General features: G+C 41.1%; 1 protein-coding gene across 1 annotated transcript in view; it reads left to right on the top strand.

Moving 5' to 3' along the window:
• Nucleotides 1-7,694: 7,694 nt before the first annotated feature.
• The window catches only part of kcnn3 (potassium intermediate/small conductance calcium-activated channel, subfamily N, member 3), a 42,749-nt gene continuing 25,913 nt past the window's right edge, over nt 7,695-24,530 (top strand). The window contains exons 1-2 of the mRNA XM_079469297.1: nt 7,695-8,747; nt 21,550-21,645. Coding sequence (XP_079325423.1) covers nt 7,734-8,747; nt 21,550-21,645 — 1,110 coding nt within the window. The 5' untranslated portion in view covers nt 7,695-7,733. The remainder of the gene's footprint in view (nt 8,748-21,549; nt 21,646-24,530) is intronic.

Genomic DNA, 24,530 nt, shown 5'->3' with positions numbered 1-24,530 from the left:
TGAAAGTTTATTCAGTAATTATAAAATGCTATTTTAAAATGTTGATATGCAAATTAGGGATTCCCTTTTTTAGTGTTGTTATGTGACGACCTGATATAAAGTCCTTTCCTGAAGATCGGTGTTTTTACAGAGATAAAATGTATTTTTTAAATAAGTTTGATCTTTTTAATATCGACAATAATACTTATTATTGTTTCCAAGTGGCTGTGTAAACACCGCTGGGTGGCGACTTTTCCCTGTACATCGCAACGTCACAGAGAACAGTTTGAGCTCCACGAGACTTGGTGTACAACTGTTCATTTTCCTCTAGAATTTCTCTGGCAAGTCTGCTGTTACGTCTGTGCACTTTATAGATTAGATAAAGAATAAAATACCACCTGGATTTCGTCCATTTTAGGTAAAGAGATGTACGGGTTATTTCATGCTATAGCCTATTAAAGCAAGCGGAGTGTCGATGTAAACCAGCGCTGAAAGCAGAATGACAGCTGTCACGTTCCGTTACTCGGCGATTATAACCAGAGGAGTTAGGGCTGGCATAAGCCATGCTATTATCTAACTGCATTTCTGCGCAAATATTTCGACAGATGTGGCAAACAGTGCGTAGATGAAAGATTAGTCGCTTCCACGGGCCGTGTAAATAAGCCGATCGATGCCCACAAATAGGAATGAATGATAGAAGAAACTGAGAAGTTTAGGAAGTGTGGGCAGTAAAAAAACGGCTTAAGTAAACAGGTGTTCGATGAACAACGGTGCTTGCGAGGTTAACTCTCGGCACTTGATGCATTCTGGTGACATGTCAGGACAGCTGTCACCTTTCTAGCCCTGAAACAAAACATTGAGTCCTCAAACATTGCACGCGCACACCTCAAACTCCTTCCTCCAGCGGACTCAGTGAAATTAAAGTTGTTCTGCAGTTCTGTCTTGACTAGAGAGCATGACAAATATTGTAATGTGATGGGATGTATGTGTGCGTGAGAGAGAGAGGGAGAGAGGGAGAGAGGGAGAGAGGGAGAGAGGGAGGGGAAGATCGAACTCTAAGGGCTTTCCCTTCTAACTTCCACCTACACACCACCTGTTGCGGCACAAGTGTTATTACTGTATTTAGAAATCTGTGCATATCAGTGGCTTACATAATGAGGTTATACTGCGATGCTATTCAAAGTGCACGAAAACCATGTCGTTTCTTTCATTCATTAATTACGTTTCAAATGAGAATGCGTCTTGTTGTGTAGGTCAATGAAAACCCATGGACTTTGCTACAGAAATGCTTAGAAACAGGCCTGACCGTGGCATACAAATGCAAATCGACGCATTGACTGGTGTAGACAATATGTGTTAAATTAAACAAAATATTTGGGCAAATGTGACCTGTAGGATCAATCTAGAAGTGAGGGAACAAATGAAAGAAGGTACACGATAAAAACGGAAATGTTTTTCCTTTACGTTTTACAAAAGTAACACGTACACACTACAGCGTTATCAAAACGATCTGTGTTTACATGGATCTGGGAAAACTAATAAAAACGATGTATTATGCATGCCAGGCCAGTGGATGGCACTGTGGTGCTATAAAGAAACCCTACTTGCTTGCATACATCCGCATACATTGATTTAATCTAAAAGCGTTTTTAATTTACTTTGTCGCCGGTTGTGTGTGTTTATAGCATTGTGCATATCCATTATGTTTTGGGGTGAGCTCGCGCATGCCGTCGTTTTTAAAAACTTGCACTTTGAGATCTTTTTTCAAAAGTTAATGTTTTCCGTACCCCAAAACATAATGTTTGTGTTAATGAACAGTCAAAACGCGTAAAAAGTATTGTGTAAATGGCCTTAATAAAGGTGTAAAGGTGAATGGGGAATAGGGAGAGACGAAATGGAGAGGTTAGGGGAAGGTGAGAGTTATAGGAAGGGGTGCTGGACTGGTATTTATGTAGTAATCTGTTTATAGCAGGCTAACCCTGACCTCTTTGCCTTTAGTTTAGGGAATCTTCCAGTGGCTGCAGGTGGCATGTGTGTAATGAGAACACTTCAAAGGCCGAGCAGACGAAATGTCCTTGCAGTGAATTGTCTAAGGGGTCTTTAGGGAGTTGTTTTATTTCTACTTTCAGGGTGAAAATGGATTTGACATGCATATTACTATGGGTGGCAGTGGGATTTAATTGTTTGTGTTTACTTTTGTTTGCTTAAGTGCTGTGTTTTGATATTCCTTTCAGATTTCATTCTGTATTCATTATTGTAACCCAATAATGAGTTTAATGTCCTTTTAACCATCACAACAACAGACAGATGAAGAATTATTTAGAATGTGATTATATTCATTTGTTTTGCATTTGGTTAGTGACATCTCTAGATATTTTAAGCCTATCATATGTTCTCACCTGAAGTGTGTATATCAAAATCATATGCAGTCTGCATGAACATTTAAAATTTGAATTTGAACTTCCAAAGACAGATTTCAATATTGTATATTATAATCTAGCAATTATGGCTGCACAATATATAAAAATTATCAAAATATTGCCCATGTGCATATATTTGTCACTAGTCAAGCCAGTAGTCGAATCTGTCAAAACAAATTTAAACGGATAGTTCAAATTCTGTCATCATTTACTCAGCCTCCCATTGTTCCAAACCTGTATACATTTCTTTGTTCTGCTAAACACAAAATCCATAGGGGATGAGATCTTTTCAAAGGCTTAGAGTTAATGATGACATGTAAATTAATTAAAATGTTTGGATGAACTATCCCGTTAATTATACTATTTCAGAAAAAATATATTTAATATCTTATATCCTTTTGCTTGTCAAGTAAATGTATCTTACTCTTAGGCACGTTTAAACATTTGTACGGGAAAACAAGATAAAAAACACTAATATTTGTTTTAAGCAGTCCAATGATTCCCTTCAGGTTAGAAAAGTAGGGGAATGTGGACTGAACAGAACATTTGGGAGAGACTGGGTGAGAGGGTGTAATATAGCACCAGTATCGAACCATTAATGGACAGAGATATTGTCAGAGTGTTTTTGTCAGACAGAGAGAATGATGGCGAACGAAATGCGTGTTGTCATAGTGTTGCTTTTGCTCCTAGGTTGTCGATGTTGATTTCTGGAAAGGGAATATATGACGTGTGTGTTCATAGTTTAATGGGATCTAAGGCAATGCATTGGACAAAGCGCCAGACCGTCACTTTGGCACCCCTCTCTCTTTCTGTTTACATGTCTGTTTTTGTCCATCTCTCTCTCTCTCTCGCCATATTTGGTACAACAGGTTCCAAAGCAAATGATAGGTATGCCCACCTTACTTGCATATACATTTTGCATATACATTTGGGCGGTCTTAGTCGAATCATACCACGAACTGATGTGGGGTGTGGTTACACAAGGTGTTTCAGGCAGGTCTAGGTGAGCACTCGCCTCGTGTCTCATACAAGCATGTGCAACTTTTAACTCACCAAAGACACAAAAACACATATTCACGCCTTTAAAAGTGCGATTAAAATTTATTGAATGAAATGGAATGGAATTGGATGATGGGTTTTGACTCGACTAGCAACCTGACACTCACTTTGATGTAGTGGCAGCAGAGAAGTACAGATCATTTTAAAGCACCGCATGAGTGGAGTCAGTCCACTGAGTCATTGAGGTCGCAGAGTTTTACCATTGCCTCCCACTAACTTCGAGAACAGCGTGCGTTTGTGTGTTAAGGATGGACGGATGATGCATAGCTGAAATGTAGTTTTGCTGAGTTCACATTTGCAGTAAATAAAGTGGGTTTGTTTTCTCATCGCTGCCCACTGAGTGATGCTATTCCACTATTGATTAGCATCGATGGTTCTGTGTGCAAGTTAGTTGGCTCACATGGATGCAGCATCCCCTTCACAAACACTTGTGAATCAAATGTGCTGGGCCTACGTATCTGTTAGTGAGAAGTGCAATTTAAAATAAGCATGAGATCAAGGAAAAGTGAAGAACTCATTCTCTCTGGTCAATCACAACTTTATGGTATTTACAATTTAGAGAAGATGTTGGTGTTAGTGTGGTTACCGTTTTGTCTTCACAGGGTGTGTGTGTGTTCCAGCATTTGGCATTGTCTCCTAATGTAATACACAATTTCAGAGGTGTCCTTTAGAAATGAAGCTGACCTTTTCTCCTCACAAAAGGAACAATAGCACTTGTTTGGTGTCACTTTCTCAGTGTTGCCCATAACCTTCACTATCAGAAAGACTGAAAGCAACATTTTCCTTTTTTTAAAGATTTGCTTCTCCATGGTCTTCAGTATGTAATGTCTCTGTTTCTACTGGTTCTGCTTCTCTTAAGGGTCACTATGAAAGGAACACCGTAATTCGTCTAGTAATTTGTAATTCTATTGAATAAATGATATTCTTAAAGGAACAGTTCACCCAAAAAATATGTCTTCATTTAATCACCCATGAGATGTTTCAAACCTGAATACATTTCTTTGTTCTGATGAACACAGAGAAATATAGAATGCTTGTAACCAAACAGTTCTTGGCCACCATTGAGTATGAAAAATTGCTTTATAAAATTCTTTGTTCTGTTGAACACAAAAGAAGATATTTTGAAGAATGTAGAGAAGCAAACAGTTCTGGGTCACCTTTGACTATGATACAAACCAAATATGTCACTTTATGTATGAAATGTGACTAGCGTTTGAAGGCCATCGTTTCATGGATAAAAGATGGATCCTCTCTCATTGTCGCTTGTCATTGCTTACTTCTCTGTTCTTCAGTTATAACTGAACAGCTAAGCCCCATGCAGTCACCTTTGACCTTTCATAAAGGTGGGTGGGGGAGTGTAGTTGCTGGTTTTCTGCTGCCCCTGAGCTATAACTCTCAACTATCTGTTTTTTCTTGCTTAACGTCTCTTGTTCTGTCTCTCCCTTTGATATTTCGTCATTCCATTTCTCATTTAATCCTCTGTCAGGTGTTTGATCCTCTCACTTTCCACTCTGTGCTTTTGTTTTAATATATCTGGATTGGCCGCTGGGGGAACTAACCCTCTGCTGTGCCCTTAGATTATATTATACTGAGAATATGTCTGGATACACACATACATACATGGACATGTGACCCTCATCATCTCCATGACAACTGTGTTGATGATGACTGTGCTTGTTGCCGATGATGTCACGGGGGAACATATGGCTTGTGCTGTAACAGCCCCTAAATCCGGGGAAATAATCACCTGGTGACATAAATGTGTAATTTATTCATACCTGTCATATAAAATCTCTGTCCACGCTAAAAGAGCATCATCCTTCTATATCCGGTTTAAGGGGCCAGCAGCCAGCGAGAAATGCAGGATTTAACGTGGTCATTACCGGAACGAGAACATAATGACACGATGGAGAGGAAGCTGTTGCCATGAGATGGCCAAGAGATGAGACATTTTTACCTGGAAACTCATTTAAGCCGTTTCATTTAACTTTATCACGTTTTTTTCCCCCCAAACAACCTCAATACCGTACATTCACAAATGTCAGCGGTGTCTGCTGAATAGGTGGCTGTTGTTGTTTTTCCCCCCCAGATCATCATAAAAAAAACAGCGGATGCAAAATGGTGGGCATTTGAAGTTTTGTCAGCAAGTATATCTAAAGAAATACAAACTTTTGTATCGACAGACGTGTCTGCAAGGTGACAGGTGCCGGTGCCAGAAACAAAGGTACACTTAGGCCTGCTTGCTGGCCGTACCACCTGTTGATGGGATTTGATGGGTTAGGACGGCTGTCTGTTAGGTTTCATCTATCCTGAAATTGACATATGTCATGAACTAAACAAGAGTGCATGTGTCTCATGTGTCCGTGTGAAGCAAAGGCCATGGGGTGATCCTACATACAAAACACAATAGTTATGATTTTAGACCATCAATAACTATGGGTTCTTTTCAGAAACTGTGGCTACCATGATATTTGTAAGTGTGTATGGATTACTTTGGAGGAGATAATCTTGCTAAATGCTTATGTTAGAAAATAATCTTGCTAAATGCTTATGTTACAAAGGACTTGATAAATCTTTATTTTAGCTTATGCATATTATATTTAATAGTATATATAAATAATAGTTTTACTATTTATTAAAATATATACAACAGTTTATTATATATATATACAACATTTTTTATTATATTATGTTTATTATATTGTCGTATGACATATGGCTTATTGCTCCCCAAACGTTTTGTAAGTCGCTTTGGATAAAAGCTTCTTCTAAATGACTAAATGTAAATATTTTATTATCATTGTTATATTCGTATACTTGCAATTGTTTTCTTTTATTATATCTTATTATTTCTTAATTTAATTTAAATGTATTTTTTAAAGAGTCTTTGTGGCTGGAAAGTAGTAAAAAAAAGTGCGGCAGGTGGTTTAACTAAATTCAGTTTTATCTGTGGTTTTATCATATCTTATTTATTTTATTCTGCGATGTTTGTCCAATGAAAGGAGCCGAGAGGAGGGACCAGGGCGGAGAGACGGAGCCCAAAAGAGAAGTTGAGAGGGAGAGAAGGAGAGAGAATGAGGGACGTGCTGTCACAATGAGAGCTAGAGGATATGCATCCATTTCTAGACATAATGTCAGACTAATGTTTGTTTTTGCCTTTACTCATCCACATATGCCTATGTTAAATCGATGTTTTTCATAGAGCCTCGACTACGCTTTTGCGAAGTTATTAACGCAACGAGTGGATATATCTTCTAAAATATTCAGCGGCGTTAAAAAACATATTTTACCGAATTTTATTTTCCTCGTTTATCGCGATCATTGTGCAGATGATGAACGCAACAGTCGCTTCGTTCACAGGAGGCTTTTCCAGTAAATAAGCGCGGATCGTTTACTTCTGTAATTCAAAACCTTCAATCTGGAATCAAAGCTTGTCGGCAACGATGCGAAGAAGAAATGATGGCATGACTGTGACAACATGAAAAAGAAAAAGTGTGAAGGAATATTTTCCCACCGCTTTTGAAGTCGCCGTATGAACGCGGAGATTGACTGACAGACGGGGAGGTAAGTGACAGAAAGATGCCTGTTAAGAAAACGCACCGGGGGAATTGGGCTACATTAAAAGTGATGTATTATATGTGTAACCGTTATGCATTTACAAATTATTTGATTGATTTCGTTATTTTTATATTTGGGTTCAATAAAAATGCTCACCAACCTCTTTAATTGTTAAATCGTGTAGGGATGTAGTATATTGAGTCTTTGTCACAGGTCAGCCCAGAGCCCATCATTTGATCATTGCAAGTTTTTAAATAATCCAGACACTCTTGGTTGCATTTGTGTGACAGATATTGCTGGAAGGAGAGAGAGAGGAGAGGAGAGGAGGGGTGTCAGAGAAAGAGGAAACGAGGATGCGAAAGAGAGCGCTTAGAACGATAAATAGAGTGTGGATGCATCTCTCGAGCACAAATCCATACCTTGTTTCTCTTAACTTGTTGATAGTCAACGATTTCAATCCATACACGCTATCTTTCGGTTAACAAAAGGGGAGTCCCCATCCTACAGACACTTCAGCCTCCTCTAGGTTCAGTAATGGAGTTAAAACCATCTGTCTTTCTGTTCTCTCTCTCTCTCTCTCTCTCTCTCTCTCTCTCTCTCTCTCTCTCTCTCTCTCTCTCTCTCTCTCTCTCTCTCTCTCTCTCTCTCTCTCACCTCCTAACTAAACTCCAGAGTTGAGGAGCAGCGCACAAACAAACCTGCTGGAGCCCGGTTGCCATGGATCCCCCTCCCTCTCTGAGTCTGGCCCTCCTCAGTGGGAACGAGGATGATGAGCAACGTCCGCCCCTTCCCACAGGTGGTATCTCCCACGCCTCCCTCTCTGGAAACTATCCTGGGACCAACCATTCTAATCACACGGGAGGCAACAGCAGCCTGGAGCGTCTCAACGGCACTCCATCACCCTCCACGCCGAACCGTCCACCTGCTTCACTGCCCAAGCTACCCCTGTCCACAACTCCTCAGCTGTCCACGCCAATACCCAACGCACTCCACCCCACCAGCACGCCCCTTTCCTCCTGCCTCGGTAGCCAACATAGTCTGAGCGGGGAGACCTCGCCCGTCTACAACCCGCTGTTTTACTCCTCTCATTCGCCCTCCACAGAAAGGGAACGGGAGAGAGGGTGTAAGCATAGGCAAGCCAGTCCCCTGGTGCACAGGCGGGACAGCAACCCCTTTACTGAGATCGCCATGAGCTCATGCAAGTACAGTGGTGGCGTGATGAAACCACTGAGCCGCCTTAGCGCCTCACGCAGGAACCTCATCGAGTCGGACAGCGGCAGTGATAGCAAGGAGGCCGGGGCAAGTGCCGGCCCAGGTGCGGCAACCACCTCTCAGCATAGCCAATCACAATCCCAGACCCAGAACCCGCCAGAGATTGTAATCTCCTCAAAAGAGGATCCACCTTACGGACACGCTTATGAACTTGAGGCCTCTGCCAATCAAATGTCCATCTATCACCAGAACCACGCCCTCTCTGAGAGCAGGGGCATGTTGGGTGGCATGACAGCTGGTGGGACCAATGGAAGGAGGGGTGGTGCTGCTGGAGGGGTGGGGAGGAGCGCTTCCAAAGCTACTAAACGTAAGAATCAAAACATCGGCTACAAACTGGGCCACAGGAGGGCGCTGTTCGAAAAGAGGAAGAGACTTAGTGACTATGCCCTCATATTCGGCATGTTTGGCATTGTTGTCATGGTGATTGAGACTGAGCTGTCCTGGGGTGTCTACACTAAGGTGAGGCCTTCACTGGACTTCATTAACCAGGACTTGAGTATGTTTAGTAGATGAAATGGCATGTCCGTCAAGACGATTCTAGAATAAGGGTTAAACTTATAGAAAAGAAAGCAGCCGTGAGCGAGTTAGCGCGCTCATCATAATGACAGGGACAAGTACAAAACAAGGACAGATGTTTGTGAACCAAACAAAAATCTAATTCATAAAGGCCTTTGAACTAAAAATGGGAAAAAAATCTGTTCAGATGCATCTTATAATTGGCATCACAGGCATCTGTGAAAGCAAGCTCTGTTATTTAGGACCGTCTCACTTTACACAAGTAAAGTTAGAGCATTTTGAAAATCCGAACGCAGTTCTAAAAGTGCTTTGGCATTTTGTTTCAGCGCAGAAGACAGAAGCCACACATTTGTGTGTCAGGGTGTGACCGTGCATGTTTCAAATAGTTCATGCCTATCTTTGTGTACAAACATACACGTGCATTAGGAGTTCAAAGTTAGTAATGCTGCTGTGGTCAATAGCAGCATATATTGTAAGGAGAGACAGAGCGTATCAGATATCTGTATGCAGAAAAACTGTTTTAGACAGCTGATAGGGAGATCCTAAAACATACTGTAGATGCATAAAAGAGATGGTTTTGTGAAAGCAATATTCACCAGATTATTATTTAGAGCAGTGGTTCTTCTCAACTGTAATAACACACATTTTTGTATAAAATATTTAACACAAATTCAAGCGGCACACGTCAGAATGCCTTTTAGGGAGGCACAGGCCCGATATACTAAACTAATCTACTCATAGTGCTTTGAAAGTTTGTGACCTCTTGCAGCTTTTTGCATATTACACCTTAAAGAGGGTTACACCCACATACAGAAAAGTGGAGACTTGCTGCGAACTTGCATGGTTAAATTTGTCTATGGTAGTTGACAGTTTGTTTAAATAGCTTGGGGTGAATGTATGCATTTAACCTTCCCTGAAACTGCATTTTGCTAATATATGTTGTCTCTAGTGATAAATGCCAAGGCTCAGTTTTGCTCTTGCTAAAGATATAACTCATGACCTTCAGATAGTTGGGTGAGAACACATGAGCATAGTTCAAGTAACTGTTATCACATTCTACATTATGTAACTCAATATCTAGTATTTTTAATATGAATTACAGACTCGAAGCATGTAAGATAAAGGCAAACTTTATAACGCAGTGACGGATTCCTGAGCTTTATAAGGTAAAAGTGGCTGAATGATTGAATGTAACTGACGCATCATGTCAAGGTGAAATATTTTGTAGAGAAACTGTTTGCTATAGCCTGGAGCTCAAACAGAAGGTGCATTGAATGAAGTTATTATCAATTGATTATGCTTTGGTGTCACTTGCATCAATTTTGTTAGGGAGCAACTTGTTGATGCAATTGTGCTGTTCAAAACCTACGGAGGCAGCTTTTTATGGCCGCATAAACATGCTCCTCTCATTCTGTGTAATGGGAAAAGGTGGGCATCTAAATTATGTACCCATTTTTAGCCAAATTATAAGGTACCAATACATGTTTTCTTTTTAGAGAAGACAATTCCATTTCAAAAAGGGTCAAAAATATAAATAAATGTATTGAATAGTTTAGAAAATAGTTAATAAAAAACAGAAATAAAGTATGAATATGGAGGGTGATATTTGTATAGTACATTGCTGCCATTCATACTGGTAAATACAGGGCGCCATGATCTTATTTAGACAGTAACCATTGACCATAGGGGTGTCACAATAAACAATATGACAAGAAGCTTGATTTTAATGGTTAATACTAAACATATAATAATATCATTAAAAAATTCTGCGCCAGAATCTGATTGACACTGACATTCTAGGTCGTGGTATTTCATTCATTTAACATTTTGCCTAAAAGTGGTAGGTCACTGAAAAATGTAAATCCTCTCATGAATTACTCACCCTCATGTCATTCCACAACTTTAAGACCTTCATTCATTTTCAGAACACAATTCAAATAGGGTCCTCAGTCGGAAAAGGGTGGCTTGCCCACTTCAGGTTGGTGGAGAGTTCCTTCCTCAAGTGGAGGAGTTTAAGTATCTCGGGGTCTTGTTCACGAGTGAGGGAAGGATGGAACGGGAGATTGACAGACGGATCGGTGCAGCTTCTGCAGTGAGCCGCAAGGCGAAGCTCTCAATTTACCGGTCAATCTACGTTCCTACTCTCACCTATGGTCATGAGCTTTGGGTCATGACCGAAAGGACAAGATCCCGGATACAGGCGGCTGAAATGAGCTTCCTCCGCTAGGTGGCTGGGCGATCCCTTAGAGATAGGGTGAGAAGCTCGGTCACCCGGGAGGAGCTCGGAGTAGAGCCGCTGCTCCTCCACATCGAGAGGGGTCAGCTGAGGTGGCTTGGGCATCTGTTACGGATACCTACTGGACGCCTTCCCCGGAAGGTGCTCCGGGCCCGTCCGACCGGGAGAAGACCCCGGGGAAGACCTAGGACACGCTGGTGGGACTATGTCTCCCGGCTGGCCTGGGAACGCCTCGGTGTCCCCCCGGAAGAGCTGGAGGAAATGTCTAGGGTGAGGGATGTCTGGGCATCTCTGCTTAGACTGCTGCCCCCGCGACCCGGCCCCGGATAAGCGGTAGAAAATGGATGGATGGGATGGAATTCAAATATTTTGTTTCTGAGAGCTTCCTGATCCTCCCATAGACAGCAAGACGTCGGTCTTCAATGCGTGTGGATCCCCTGAATGTGCATTGGAGACTGACACGGAAGATATGAAATTGTTGTGTAAAGCTGGTTTCTCGTTGCTTCATAAAATGAAGGCTAAACCAATGTAGTCACATGGACTATTTTTAATAATGTTTTAACTAACTTTCGGCACCTTAAGTGAAGTGTGGTTGTTGCATTGCTGTCTATGGGGGGTCAGAAATCTCTTGGACTTTATAAAAATATCAAAATTTGTGCTCCAAAGGTGAGCAAAAGTGTTATGTTTGTGGAACGACAAAAGGGTGAATAATTCATGACAGAACTATGCCTTTAAGAGTCAGAATGGTCAAAGACTCTACATCAGGGGTGTCCAAAGTCGGTCCTGGAGGGCCGGTGTCCTGCAAAGTTTAGCTTCAACCCTAATCAAGCACACCTGAACCAGCTAATCAAGGTCTCGGTAGGCAGACTAGAAACTTCAAGACAGGTTGTTGAGCCAAGTTAGAGCTGAACTCTGCAGGACACCGGCCCTCCAGGACCGACTTTGGACACCCCTGCTCTACATCCATCTCATATTTTAAGGGTGATTTATTGGCCAAAAGAAAAGATACATTTAATTATTCAAAACCTCATAGATATTGCAATTGTATTGTTATCGTAAAATGATTTTGCTGTGTAGGGATAATCTAGCAGAGGCACATAAATTCTGTCACGTTTCAGATCCCTGGTGTTTTAAATGCTACCTTGGTGGTGAGACAGCTCACAAAAAGATGTCTAGTGTGTATCTGAGCCCGGGTGGGTTTGTGTGAGGTTTCTTCTACCTGGCACTGTTCTGAATGGATCTGCCTCAGCGTGTGTTCTAGAAAGCAGTTTGTACATGGGCTCATTGTACTTGTTCCACAGGTGGTTCTGATGTGGCAGGCATATAGGAAATTTGCTCCTTCTCTGTATCACTTTTTAGTTGCCTGTTTTCCCTCTGGCTTTCTGTGTCTCTGTCCTTTTATTTCTCTTCTCTTTCTGTCTCACCCACTCATTTTTTCTTGTTTTCTCGTTCTTATTTTCGTTCTCTCTCACTGTCTCTCAGAATCTTTTCAGATGGTGGCTTTCCTCTTTTCTCCTGATAATTATTCTGGTCTGATCTCTTTCATACTCACTATCCTTATCCTTAGCTCTCTCTCTCTCTCTCTCTCTCTCTCTCTCTCTCTCTCTCTCTCTCTCTCTCTCTCTCTCTCTCTCTCTCTCTCTCTCTCTCTCTCTCTCTCTCTCTCTCTCTCTCTCTCTCTCTCTCTCTCTCTCTCTCTCTCTCTCTCTCTCTCTCTCTCTCTCTCTCTCTCTCTCTCTCTCTCTCTCTCCTCTCTCTCTCTCTCTCTCTCTCTCTCTCTCTCTCTCTCTCTCTCTCTCTCTCTCTCTCTCTCTCTCTCTCTCTCTCTCTCTCTCTCTCTCATTTTAGTGGGTGGTGAACGGGGGAGTGTTATTGGAGAGGGAGAGAAAAGCGAGTGAGTGTTAGGAGAAATGAAATGAAAGGCTGTAATAAAATCTCTTTATTTGAGATGGAAAACGGGTGAGTGAGTCAAGTTTGCACATGAATAATGGCCATGCTGATTGTATACCATTATAGCCATTATAAAACAAGCACAATAGATGCATGTTAGTGCTGCATCGCCCCTCAGAGCAATTAAAGGGCTTTTGTCTCAGTGCATTTTCACTCAGTGCATTACGGCTAAATGTCTGCTAGAGATACCTGAGAATCTGATGCTTTCCTCTCAACTGTATGACTTTTCCTAGTCAGATCTAATGGAGATTTGCTACTCCGCAATCTTGTGAAAACTACAGACAAAAGAGGTTTCTATATTGCAATGAATGATTAACATAAGTGATGTCAGATGGAATGATTATGGCATATTGTCGGATGCACAGCCCTTTGAGTGACTGCCTATATTGATTATTTAAAATCACATTTGCACATCAAGCTTCTATTGATGGCTTTGCCACACCACTTGAGCTCTGTGTGTGACAGCTGTTTTTTGAAAGGATAAAGCCACCAGGGAATTCCTGATGAGACACAATCACGTCCAAAACATTTTCCTCTCTTCTCTGTAGAGATGGATCCGTGTGTTTGTGTGTGTGCGTGTCCATTCAAGCAAAAATGCAGCTTGGGCATATGAAGATGATGATTATTATACAGCTGGTTAGGTGTGTAAATGGTGTGGGTTGGTCTGGATATAAATATGTATATGTACAAATATGCAGGGACCAAAAATAACTTTGTGCCACACATGCCATGTACCAGCCAAAAAATTACATTGTGACAAACATTTTTGTGTATGCTGATAACAAGCATCAAACCATAGTTTCAATGGATGTATTATACAGATGAGTCAGCCACTGTCTCTTGGTGAAACGGCACCTGTCATGTGGACACATTGTGAGTTTGGAAAAGTTGGAGTTTCTGCATTAGGGTCACTATCACCAATACATAAAAAGAAACGAGGAAAACAGAGTTGGAAATAAGAACTCTTCTCAGCATCCTAGATAAACCTCACATGACAAATTTTTCCAATGGCGGCATGTGAGTTGTAATGAAGTTTGTATGACTTTGACTTCAATTCTATGTAAAGAATGCACTGACAAACGAATTACATTTTATTTACTTGCCAAAACAAATTTTTACTTGCATTTTGGCTTGGCGAATGTTTAAAGGTATAGTTCAACCAAAAAAAATGATTAATCAAATAAAATGAATCACCTTCATATCTTTTAAACCTGTATGACTTTCTTTCTTTTGAAAAACACAAATGAAGATTTTTCTAACAGTGTTGATAACAGAACAAGATCAAACCCAATTGACATGTATTGACAGAAAACCAATGCAAGTGAATGGGTCCCATCATTGTTTGGTTACCAGCATTCTTCAAAATATCTTCTTTTGTGTTCTGCAGGAGTAAAAGTCATATAGGTTTGAAATGACAAGAGGATAAATAAATGATGACAGAATAATTTTTTTTTGGGTGTACTGTCACTTTAAGTTTCCCTGTACATATGCGAATGACGGAACAAATATTTTCATATTAAGTGTGGTGAATAGTGTGTAGGTGTGTGTGCTACCTTTTCTCAGGAGATCTCTGGTTCATTCACACTACACGTCCTTTCCTTTCAAATAGACAGGTGAAAGGAACAGACCGAATGAGAGAGAATTAGAAAAAAACGTGTAAGAGAGCGCAGGGTGAAAATAGGAGCCAGAGTTGCTAGCTTTGTTTGTGGTGTTTGTTCAAATATTTGGACTTTCAAGCTGCCTATTTGTTTGTTATCTGAGCATTCCATGAACAGTAAGATATTGAACTATAAAAAAATTATGATGTGATAAAAAGTATAACTTTCACATAGTCCTCACACTGTTGCAGCTTTCATGGGCTCTGTCTTAGCTCGGACATTAGTACATTGACAGAATGTCAATGTAACTGTAGCCTGTGCACGAGGTCATGGGTTTCTGTGAGTTTGTGCGAGTGTGCCGCGTTTTGCTTGTGTTATATGGACCAGCCATGAGGAATGTGGCTTAATGAACATACACAATTAGGATTAAAATACATTAAATGTAGTCCCCACCCTTTATTTGTATAATAGAAAAACAAATATGTGAATGTGTATTTGTACAGGGTAAAAAGAGTGTAAAAAAGGTTAGGTGTGAGGTTTAGATTTTAGGCAAATATATTTGTGTGTGTGAAGTCTGCTGAGTCATCATGTCAAGCCCTAATCCCACTCCTGCCACACTAACGCTCTTTACTGCTCTCCCACAGGGGCAATAATCATCAGTACAAATACAAAGAGATGGACGAGCCTGAGGAAGGGTCAGTGAAGGAGAGAGAGATAGAGAGAGAGAGAGAGAGAGAGAGACCTAGGGCAACAGTACATTGAATTAAAAGGCTCCTCAAATGACCATTAGTGCTAAACTTAATTTAGGTGTTAAGTTTCATAAATGTGGCAGTGCGCCGTTTCATTTTTTTCTTTGGACACTGAGTGTGTAATTGGGATTTCAGGGGTGTGAGTGTGTATCAGCGTGTAATCAAGTGTATGTGCCAGTCAGTGTGTAATAGGGTTTGTATGTGTCAGATGTAGCCTCCAGTTGTGGGTCCTCACAAGGATAGTTAAACCTGAGACCCACCAAAGTCTGTTTACCGATGTAACTTGTGCCACTCGGCGTCCATGTTTGCAATGCCGACGGGCAGCTATTTCCACAGTCCTATCTAGTTGAATGGGGGGAGACAAGTATTTCTCAAATTGCTCAGAAATCACAATTACATAGCATGTTTCCGACCAACAATTAAACCTGACGTCAACTGCACAATAACTTTTATTTACTAAGCTAATTTCCTTTTGCTTTAGCTAATGCACTTGCACTCTGTGGAGAATCATCAGTCTTTATTGTTTGAAAATTGGGTCTTTTAACTGGAAGGTTAAAAAAAAAAGTTGCTGTGTTGTTTAGTTCTGGGGCTGTAGTTAGGGATAAGCTAGGTCTGTGGCAAGTCCCTTGAATATTTAAGGTCCAGTGTGTAATTTGGGATGATCTAAGTTATTGATAGAAATGCAATATCATATACTTAGCTATGACTTCAGAGGTGTATAAAGAGCTTACACAATTAAGTGTTATGTTTATATTAACTAAGAATGAGCTCTTTCTTTCTATATACACTGTGGGTCCCTTTGCAAGTAATTCGGCGTGTTCTGTCAGCCGTCGTAGTGTTTGAAAAGGGAGGAGGAGGAGTGGAATGAGTGGTTGGTTGCAATTCGCATCCTTGGTGCTAGATTTCACTTACTGGACCTTTAAGTCAGATATGTTGGTGTTTTTTGTAATATTTTTATTTTGTTTTAATACTTTAAAGAAATAAAATTACATTCACATAGCATCACAACATTGTTTTTAACCCCTAGATCCCTTTATTAATTGTTTTTGTTAGGGATGCACTGAAATGAGAATTCTTGGCCGAAGCCGAATAAACATTAAACACTTGGCTGAATACCGAACACGGAACACCTAACATGGCTTTTCGCATTTCTCCTATTTATTTAGCCAAATTCATCACAATTGCATTAACTGAATGTTCAAAATGTGCTTTTTATATTTTATCTTGCTTTTAAATAGAATATAATATAACTTAAAATAAAATTGAACTAAACAAGTAGGCTGAATAATAAAATATTGAGCCCGCTCCCTTCTTGAATAGCCTATATTAGGCCTATAACTGACTGCTGAAAGAATGTACTGTACCCCGCAACAAATCACTTCATTAAAGGTGTCATTCAACAGTTTAAACTAAAAAAGGAATACACAAAAAACTGTTGGATTATTATACGCTACACTGCAAACTGATTTAAAGAAAAAAATAAACATCCCTGCAAGCAATTCTGGCTCACAACCATTTCAGTTCACGTTTTTCCTCCAATCTCCGCCCACAAAAAGCTGACTCAGATCTCTCAGAACGGCACTCGTGGCTGGGATGCACAGAACATACTTTGACAAGTTGTTTAGTACAGGGAACTGTGTACACGCGACCACTGTGAGATGTCAAATGATGACACGAGCGGAGGGGCTACTGTCAGAACGCCCATTCCAGTCTCAAGTACACAAGTTAACAAACGGTAGAGACGCTTTCACGCCGGCACAGCAAGTTCCGTGCCGTGTCTTTCTCTGACACTTACTGCCGACATGTTAGCTGCATTAATTTCTCCCTTCCTTTCTCTCTCTCTCTCTCTCTCTCTCTCTCTCTCTCTCTCTCTCTCTCACAGCATACTGGTTGCTGCTTGATCATGTCACACGTCATGTTCGGTAAACAATATTCAGCCATTTCACAATATTTTCGGTTGCTGAACATTCAGTGCATCCCTAGTTTTTGTACCACAGGTGGTGTGGCTTTTTAAAATCCACGTTCTAAACAATTCAATCTCGTAGTGCCTGTAGATCGAGCAGTACTTCCTACTGATCAAAGAGCCGTAGTTCACGGATATGTTCTGCAGTGCATAAAACACAGATTTCAAAATCAACCTACACAGGTCAAGCCCGTAGGCAGGGGGGTTTCGGGTGGTCCGAACGAACCCCCGAACGAGCTGCCAAAGGTCCAGAATTTAAGTCGTTTTTTTTTCATGTGTTTATTGTCATCATTGTTTTAATCAATGCTTGTGACAAATTTCTGGGTTGCTGTTTCAAATTAATATAATTATTGTTGCAGGACGTGTTTGTGCCGCGCGTGCAGACAGAGAGAGTTCTCGCAATACACTTTTCAAAGCAACTGTGAAGAACCATCGCCTCTGAATGATGGGGGGAGGGGTTATATATATTTTTTTTTAATTAAAAGGATTTATCCACTCAGTAGTCTACAATATAATAGCCATATAAACATAGCGTAATTATAATAATAAAACATAGCAAAGAGGGATTGACAGAGAGTCAAGAAATGATGATGAGAAGAATTATTATTAATATTTCAGTTCATTAAATCTATTCGGTTGTTAGTGTGGTCTTTAAACTTATGAACTGTGTATGTGTAACGGAGGCCAGCTAGTGAAGAGCTGTTCAGTGTGTAAACCTCACGCCCTCAACAACAGAGATGCTCTAGCAATGACGAAAGATACTGCGGTCCTTAGCCTCCTTGTTAAAGTGCCCGTCTCCCATTCGGACCATCGTCGGTTCGCGAAGAGCGGGGCGAGTGGTACCGGTCGGTTACATATGGATTGACAAGTGTTACATGAGGAAGCAAGTTGACAACAATGCAATAAATATTTTAGGTGCATCAAAAAGTGTTCTGGTTAAGATACCAGTAGACAAGCTAATCCAGCACAGATTAGTGCATAAAAGGTCACCAAAATGAAGTCATTGAACCTCATAATTAAATACAAAAGGAGGAAAAAAATCTGCAAAAAGGTCCACTTTTTGAAAAAAAAAGAACGTCCCCTTTCAATAGGCTGGCTACGGACCTACAGGTATAAATAGTGCGAACCGATATATATCGTTGCATCCCCTGTTTGATGTGAGCAGCTATTGGGAGCCAATTGAAACTGAAAAGCGACACCAAGCATATTACCTGCTAGGTTGGGTGGGTATACTACAGTGTGTGTGTTTAGGGTCAATGGTGTTTTATTTGCTCTGTGTAGATTGAGTGGCGGTGAATGATGAAGTGCATTGTTTTTGAGATTGGTTTGGCCAGACTGTTCATATCATTAGACTGTGTCACCGAGATAAAGTGCTCTGAATGAAGGGTCAGTCACACACAAAGCACTACATATACAGCAATATTAATCACCTGCAAATCTGTCTTTGTCCTGAATTTTGCAGTACGTTGTGTGTGTGCTGTTTATACTTTTGCCCTGAGCTTTAAGGATATTGTCCTTCCTATAGTGGTATAACTGACTGCGATTTGTGTGTTACGATTTGTTTCTGTGTGTGTGGAAGGATCATTTTTGAGTTTTCTAAAGTGAATCACGGCATCCGACATCAGTGATAAACGAAGACACTGATACAAGAGGAAGTAATTGCATTAGAATCACAGATGACTGTGCGTTTGTGGCGGTACAATCAGCTGTGAATGTCTGTGTGTGCGTGTGAGTGTGTTTGTGCTACTGCGTGACAGACAGAAGGCTCAAAGATGACTGTCTATTCAGACGTCAGAGCAGATTTGCTGGGTTTTTAAGAAAGGACCAGGGAGACATGAAGAGAAGATGCTGAATACATGGAGAAAAGAAAAAAAGAGCATGAAGGAGATTTTGTGTGTCAGCGGAAGAGAATGCTGTTAATAATGCTCAGAAAGCCTATTACCTTTGTATGTTGTCCATCATGACCATGACAGGATCAATAACTGCTAATCTAACCATGAGTGTGTTCATCATATACGCTGCTTGTACATACACACACACACACACACACACACACACACACACATATAGCATGGTTCTTGATGGTTATGCCACAGAAACAGAGGACTCAATTAACAATGGTTGGTTGGTTATATCCCGTGAGAAAAGCCATATTGAAATGTGGTGTGTGTATTCGATTTAACCTCAACAAAGAGCTTCCACTTGCATCTGTGCCATTTGAAAAGTGCAGTGAAATTTATCTTAAACATTTATAAAAATGCATGACATTATTTAGCAGAATTCCTACATTTCCTGGAAATGGTGGACCAAAGTTTCAATCAACAAATCAGAAAGTTTAAGTCTCAAATCTGATCTGTCTAGAAGAATGTTGAACGAGGAATATGTCCTTTGTGGGTAATCTGTGACATTGGGCTTGTATTTTTCTAAAATAGCTGGTAAATATCAGAAGACACTGGTTGCAGTGGGTTCAGAATACAGTCATACTTCTCGGTCTGTCCCTTGTGGCACACTAAAGTATGACTGACCGCTAATATCATATGTCAATTTTCCCCACTGCTATTCGAGCCACAATCAATACTGTCATTATTATAGCCATAGTTGGTTTCTTCTGTCCCTCATGGTTCTTTTCCCATACAGTGTAAGACTTACACTGTAAGTGAATAGAAGCTGAGGCTGTAAGTCACTAACAATCTAATTTTGTCTTCCACAGAGAAAAGAAAGTCATACCGTTCTGGGAAAACATGAGAGTACATCTTTACATAATTTATATTTTTTGGCAAACTGTCCCTTTAAGAGTGTATTAAAAAAAAGATGTGTTGATAAATTTACAGAAGAAGAGTCTGTGTTGTTACAGCATGATGCTGTTTCTGAGCTACTCGAAGGTGGTCCTTGGAAAAGTCTGACAATCACTGATCTATAGGTCGATCAGTCTTATCACCACTAACGAATAACGGCTGTCGAGATTTTAAGGGGTTGTTATGAAATCAGATGTTGAATTAATCATTTGTTATTGCTCCAGTTAGATGCACTGTATATATGTGGGTGTGTAAGTGAAAGACTGTTTAAGGAGCCGTGGATCCCCCTGACACCATTGGCTGTCCGTGTAGAATAATGCCTCCACTATGCAACTTTATATTAGACCCACGGATGGCCAATCTAAAAATGTCTGCAGTTCAGCTAAACAACACTGATGCCCAGCCTGGAAATCATTTCAAACTTTAGTTTTTCATGGGAGAGTCAGTGAAATCATGTGTGTGATATGTAGTCGATTATAAAAGGTTAAAAGGGTTATAAAAAGCCTTTCTATTTAATCTATTTATCTATTTATCTTTGAATCTGAATGTGTTTTCAATGTTTGAAATGACAAAAATATAATTGTGCCAACACCCAACATATTAACTTCTTTCTAATTTACACTTATAAAATATTTTAGAAATGGATTACTTGGACAAAATAATCAATAAAAAGTAGCCAATAAGAGTCCAGCATAGATGGAAATTCCTTCAGTTCTGTTTAAAAAGCGTCCCAGATTGAGACATGAAGAAGCTGGATTATAAAATAACGATTTTGCGTATAGTCAAAGGGTGATTACTTTGAAGGTAACGTAGAACGTAGTAGAGTATCGTTTTGTCATTATTTCATGGTTTTGATTAATTAACTATTATTCAAAAATAAGAAAAAAGTATAATAAAAAGGAGTGAGTGATCCCAAACTTTTGACCAGTAGCGTATATGTTTGCAAGATAAGTAAATGTGCACTGGCACGTACAACACGGGGGAGTCAATACAGGCACCCCCTCACAGTGAAATATGGTAGTTTTATTTGGGTTACATTTGCCTAGAAAGGATTTTACATTTCATAGCTGTTGCATCTAAATTACATATTCTGTATACAGAAAAATGGCTAAAACGTTGATTCAATAGAAAACATTCATCGATGCACTCATCGCATTCGAGCTAGTGTTAGGGTAAGGTCAACGGTGAAAAGTCACTGTAAGCATTAAGTTTTGTGGCTAAATTGCCGAAAAAAACATCATTGCTTCGATCAGTTGTCCTATTGCAGTTATGATTCACTTCAGATTTGTATGCTGGCGCATTATTTCACTGCCGTGGGCAGGATTCGTGGTACACCACTGGTTGTGTGTATGTGTAATAATGGTGTGTTATGCATAATGTGGTTTCAAAGCTTAGTGTAATGTTGAACCCAATATGTGTGTGTGTGATACTAATATTTGTGGTTTCTTTCACAGAGCTCCATGTATTCTTTGGCATTGAAGTGTCTTATAAGCCTTTCCACCGTCATTCTTCTTGGACTTATCATCGCTTACCATGCTCGAGAGGTCCAGGTAAGCACGCATCTTCAAATCCAATATAATCTGCTGACCTGCGCACACTGCACAAGTGTTCACATAAATACCTACTAAAACAGTGTTTTAAAGCAAATGTTGTATATATTTTTTTTTACAAATGGCACGAAATTTCTTTACAATTTATAAAGGTAGAGTAATGGTAAAACCATGACAAAACAACTAAGACCACTAAGCGTCTGCAGGCAAACAATAAATGTTTTAAATAAATGTTTAGCAACAGCTAATACCGAACTTTAGAAGTGATAATATGCAGATTCATATATCAGCATTAACAGTAAACAGAGACGGGCGCCGTGGCGCGTTAGAGGAATTTAGTAAAAGCCAAAAGTCAAAAGGGCAAACAGAGATTTGTGGCTGTCTAGCCGGACTAAGGCGGGAGGAGGCAGAAATCGTAGTCGGGGAGTGACGGAAGTGGAAAGCCTCAATGAGGGAACGGTCCAGGATGTCCCGGGCCGGGACCCAACCTCTTCCTCCAGACCATATCACCGCGTCGACCTGACCATAACCCTCCCAGTCGACCAGATACTGGAATCCCCAACCACGACGCAGAGAGTCAAGCACCTTCCTGACCCTGAAGGCGGGAGCGCCATCAATGATCAGAGGAGGAGGGAGAGGACGGGGAGGACCACTTTCTGCGAGAGACAAGCGATGGGAAAAGTAAGCGCAAGGGTGCAACTTATTTTCATCAGGGGATACCTGAGACAGAACCACCCCAACCCCCATCTCCGATGCGTCAACCTCCACCACGAACTGCCGTGCCGGGTCCGGGGTAACAAGGATGGGCGAGGAGACAAAACTACTCTTAAATTCCTCGAAAGCCGCCTGATCGGCCGGCAGCCAGACAAACTTGCTGTTGGTGGAGGTTAAAGCAGTGAGGAGAAGGTTAAAATGTCATCCAGGTAGACAAATATGAACTTGTTGATCATATCACGCAGCACTTTGTTAACGAGTGCCTGGAATACGGCTGGGGCATTAGAGAGTCCAAAAGGCATGACTCTATATTCAAAATGCCAGGTAAGGGTATTAAATGCCGTCTTCCATTCGTCCCCCTCTCTTATCCGGACCAGATGGTAAGCATTGCGAAGGTCCAGTTTCGTGAAGAACCTTGCGCCAATCAATAGCTTGTAGGCTGACGACATAAGCGGCAACGGGTACCGATACTTAATGGTTATGTCATCCAGCCCCCCGTAATCTATGCATCAGCCAGAGATGAGGAGGGACAAATAACACCGGCCACCAGAGAATCACTCAAATATTTCTCCATGGCTATCCATTCAGGGGCAGACAAGGAGAAAAGCCGACACGCTGCGGAGAGGTGCCTGGGAGGAGCACATTCGTACTGACGGTGCGGAGGAAGGGATGTGGCCCGAGACTTGCTGAAGACCACCCGTGGTAGACCTCTGGAACTCGAGCCAGGTCGACAAGTTCATCCTGTATCAGAGAAGGAACGGAAGAATAAGTAGAGCCAAGACAGTGAGCATGACAATACACGCTCCAACCAGAAACTAAATTATCCGCCCAGTTAATGGCAGGGTTATGTAATGAAAGCCAAGGGTGACCCAAAATAAGAGGAACAACAGAAGACTTTAAGACAAAAAGGTGAGCTCCTGGCGGGGATTGCCGGAGGTAATGGGTCCTACCGAAGTGGTGGTAAAGGAAACCATGCTGATCCCCTTGCCGTCCAGGGAATGGCGAGGATGGATGGATGGAAAAGGGGAATCCCCCTCTCGTGAGCCCATGCCTCCTAAAATTGCCTTCCACCACCGAATCCACGAGAGCCGACTCACGGAAGGAGGCATTGTCACAGGTCAGCAGGACCGGAAGAAGGGTGCGGGTTCCCAGTGTAGGGGAGATGGAGGTGCCGCTTGCCAGAACTCCCCTGTTTACCGACGAACGCTGGCTTTTAGCGGGCAGGCAGCTGCTTGGTGTCCTTGTCCCGCACAATAGAGACACACTCCGAGAGAGCGTGAGTGGAATGTCAAACCCGAGTCCTGACAAAAACGGCTACTCAAACAATGTAATAAGCACAGAAGTATTTATTTTTTGTCACAGACACCAGCAAAATAATGTAAATTTTCATAAACGCAAAATAATGTCTCCATATCAAAGAAGCTAGGTTGTTACAGCGACTTGCCCAGGAAAACAGTTAATCCTGTCCAAACTGGATTATTGCAATGCGCTTCTGGCTGGACTTCCTGCTTGCACAATCAAACCTCTCCAGATGATCCAGAATGCGGCGGCAAGAGTGGTCTTCAATGAACCGAAGAGATCGCATGTAACTCCGCTCTTCATCAGGTTACACTGGCTCCCTGTTGCCGCCCGCATAAAGTTCAAAGCTATGCTCCTGGCCTACAAGACCACCACCGGGTCTGCACCATCGTATCTCCACTCGCTAATGCAGATCTATGTTCCTGCCAGATCACTGCGGTCTGCAAAGGAACAACGACTAGTGGTACCATCCCAAAAAGGAAAAAAGTTACTCTCCCGTACCTTCTCTGGATCTGTTCCATATTGGTGGAATGATCTACCAGCTGCTACAAGATCAGCAGACTCGGTTGCCATCTTTAAAAAACGCCTAAAAACGCATCTCTTCCGTCAACACGTCGCTGATTAATTTTTCCTAACTCTCTTCCCTTTCCTTCTTTAAAAAAATAAAAAATAAAACCTACTAACCTCACTTTTCTTAGCTTTGTATACTGTACTAGGCTTTAATGGACTAGTTTGATGAACTTATGTATTTTGTTGCCTATGTTGTTATAATTGCTTCCAATGTTTCCTCATCTGTAAGTCACTTTGGATAAAAGTGTCTGCTAAATGACTAAATGTAAGTTCCGGTGACGAACGCAGCATTTTTCATTCGG

This window comes from Barbatula barbatula, assembly GCF_947034865.1.
Source record: "Barbatula barbatula genome assembly, chromosome: 12".
NCBI classification, from domain to species: domain Eukaryota; kingdom Metazoa; phylum Chordata; class Actinopteri; order Cypriniformes; family Nemacheilidae; genus Barbatula; species Barbatula barbatula.
Note: the sequence above shows the minus strand (reverse complement) of the source record. Positions and strands in the feature narration are given on the sequence as shown.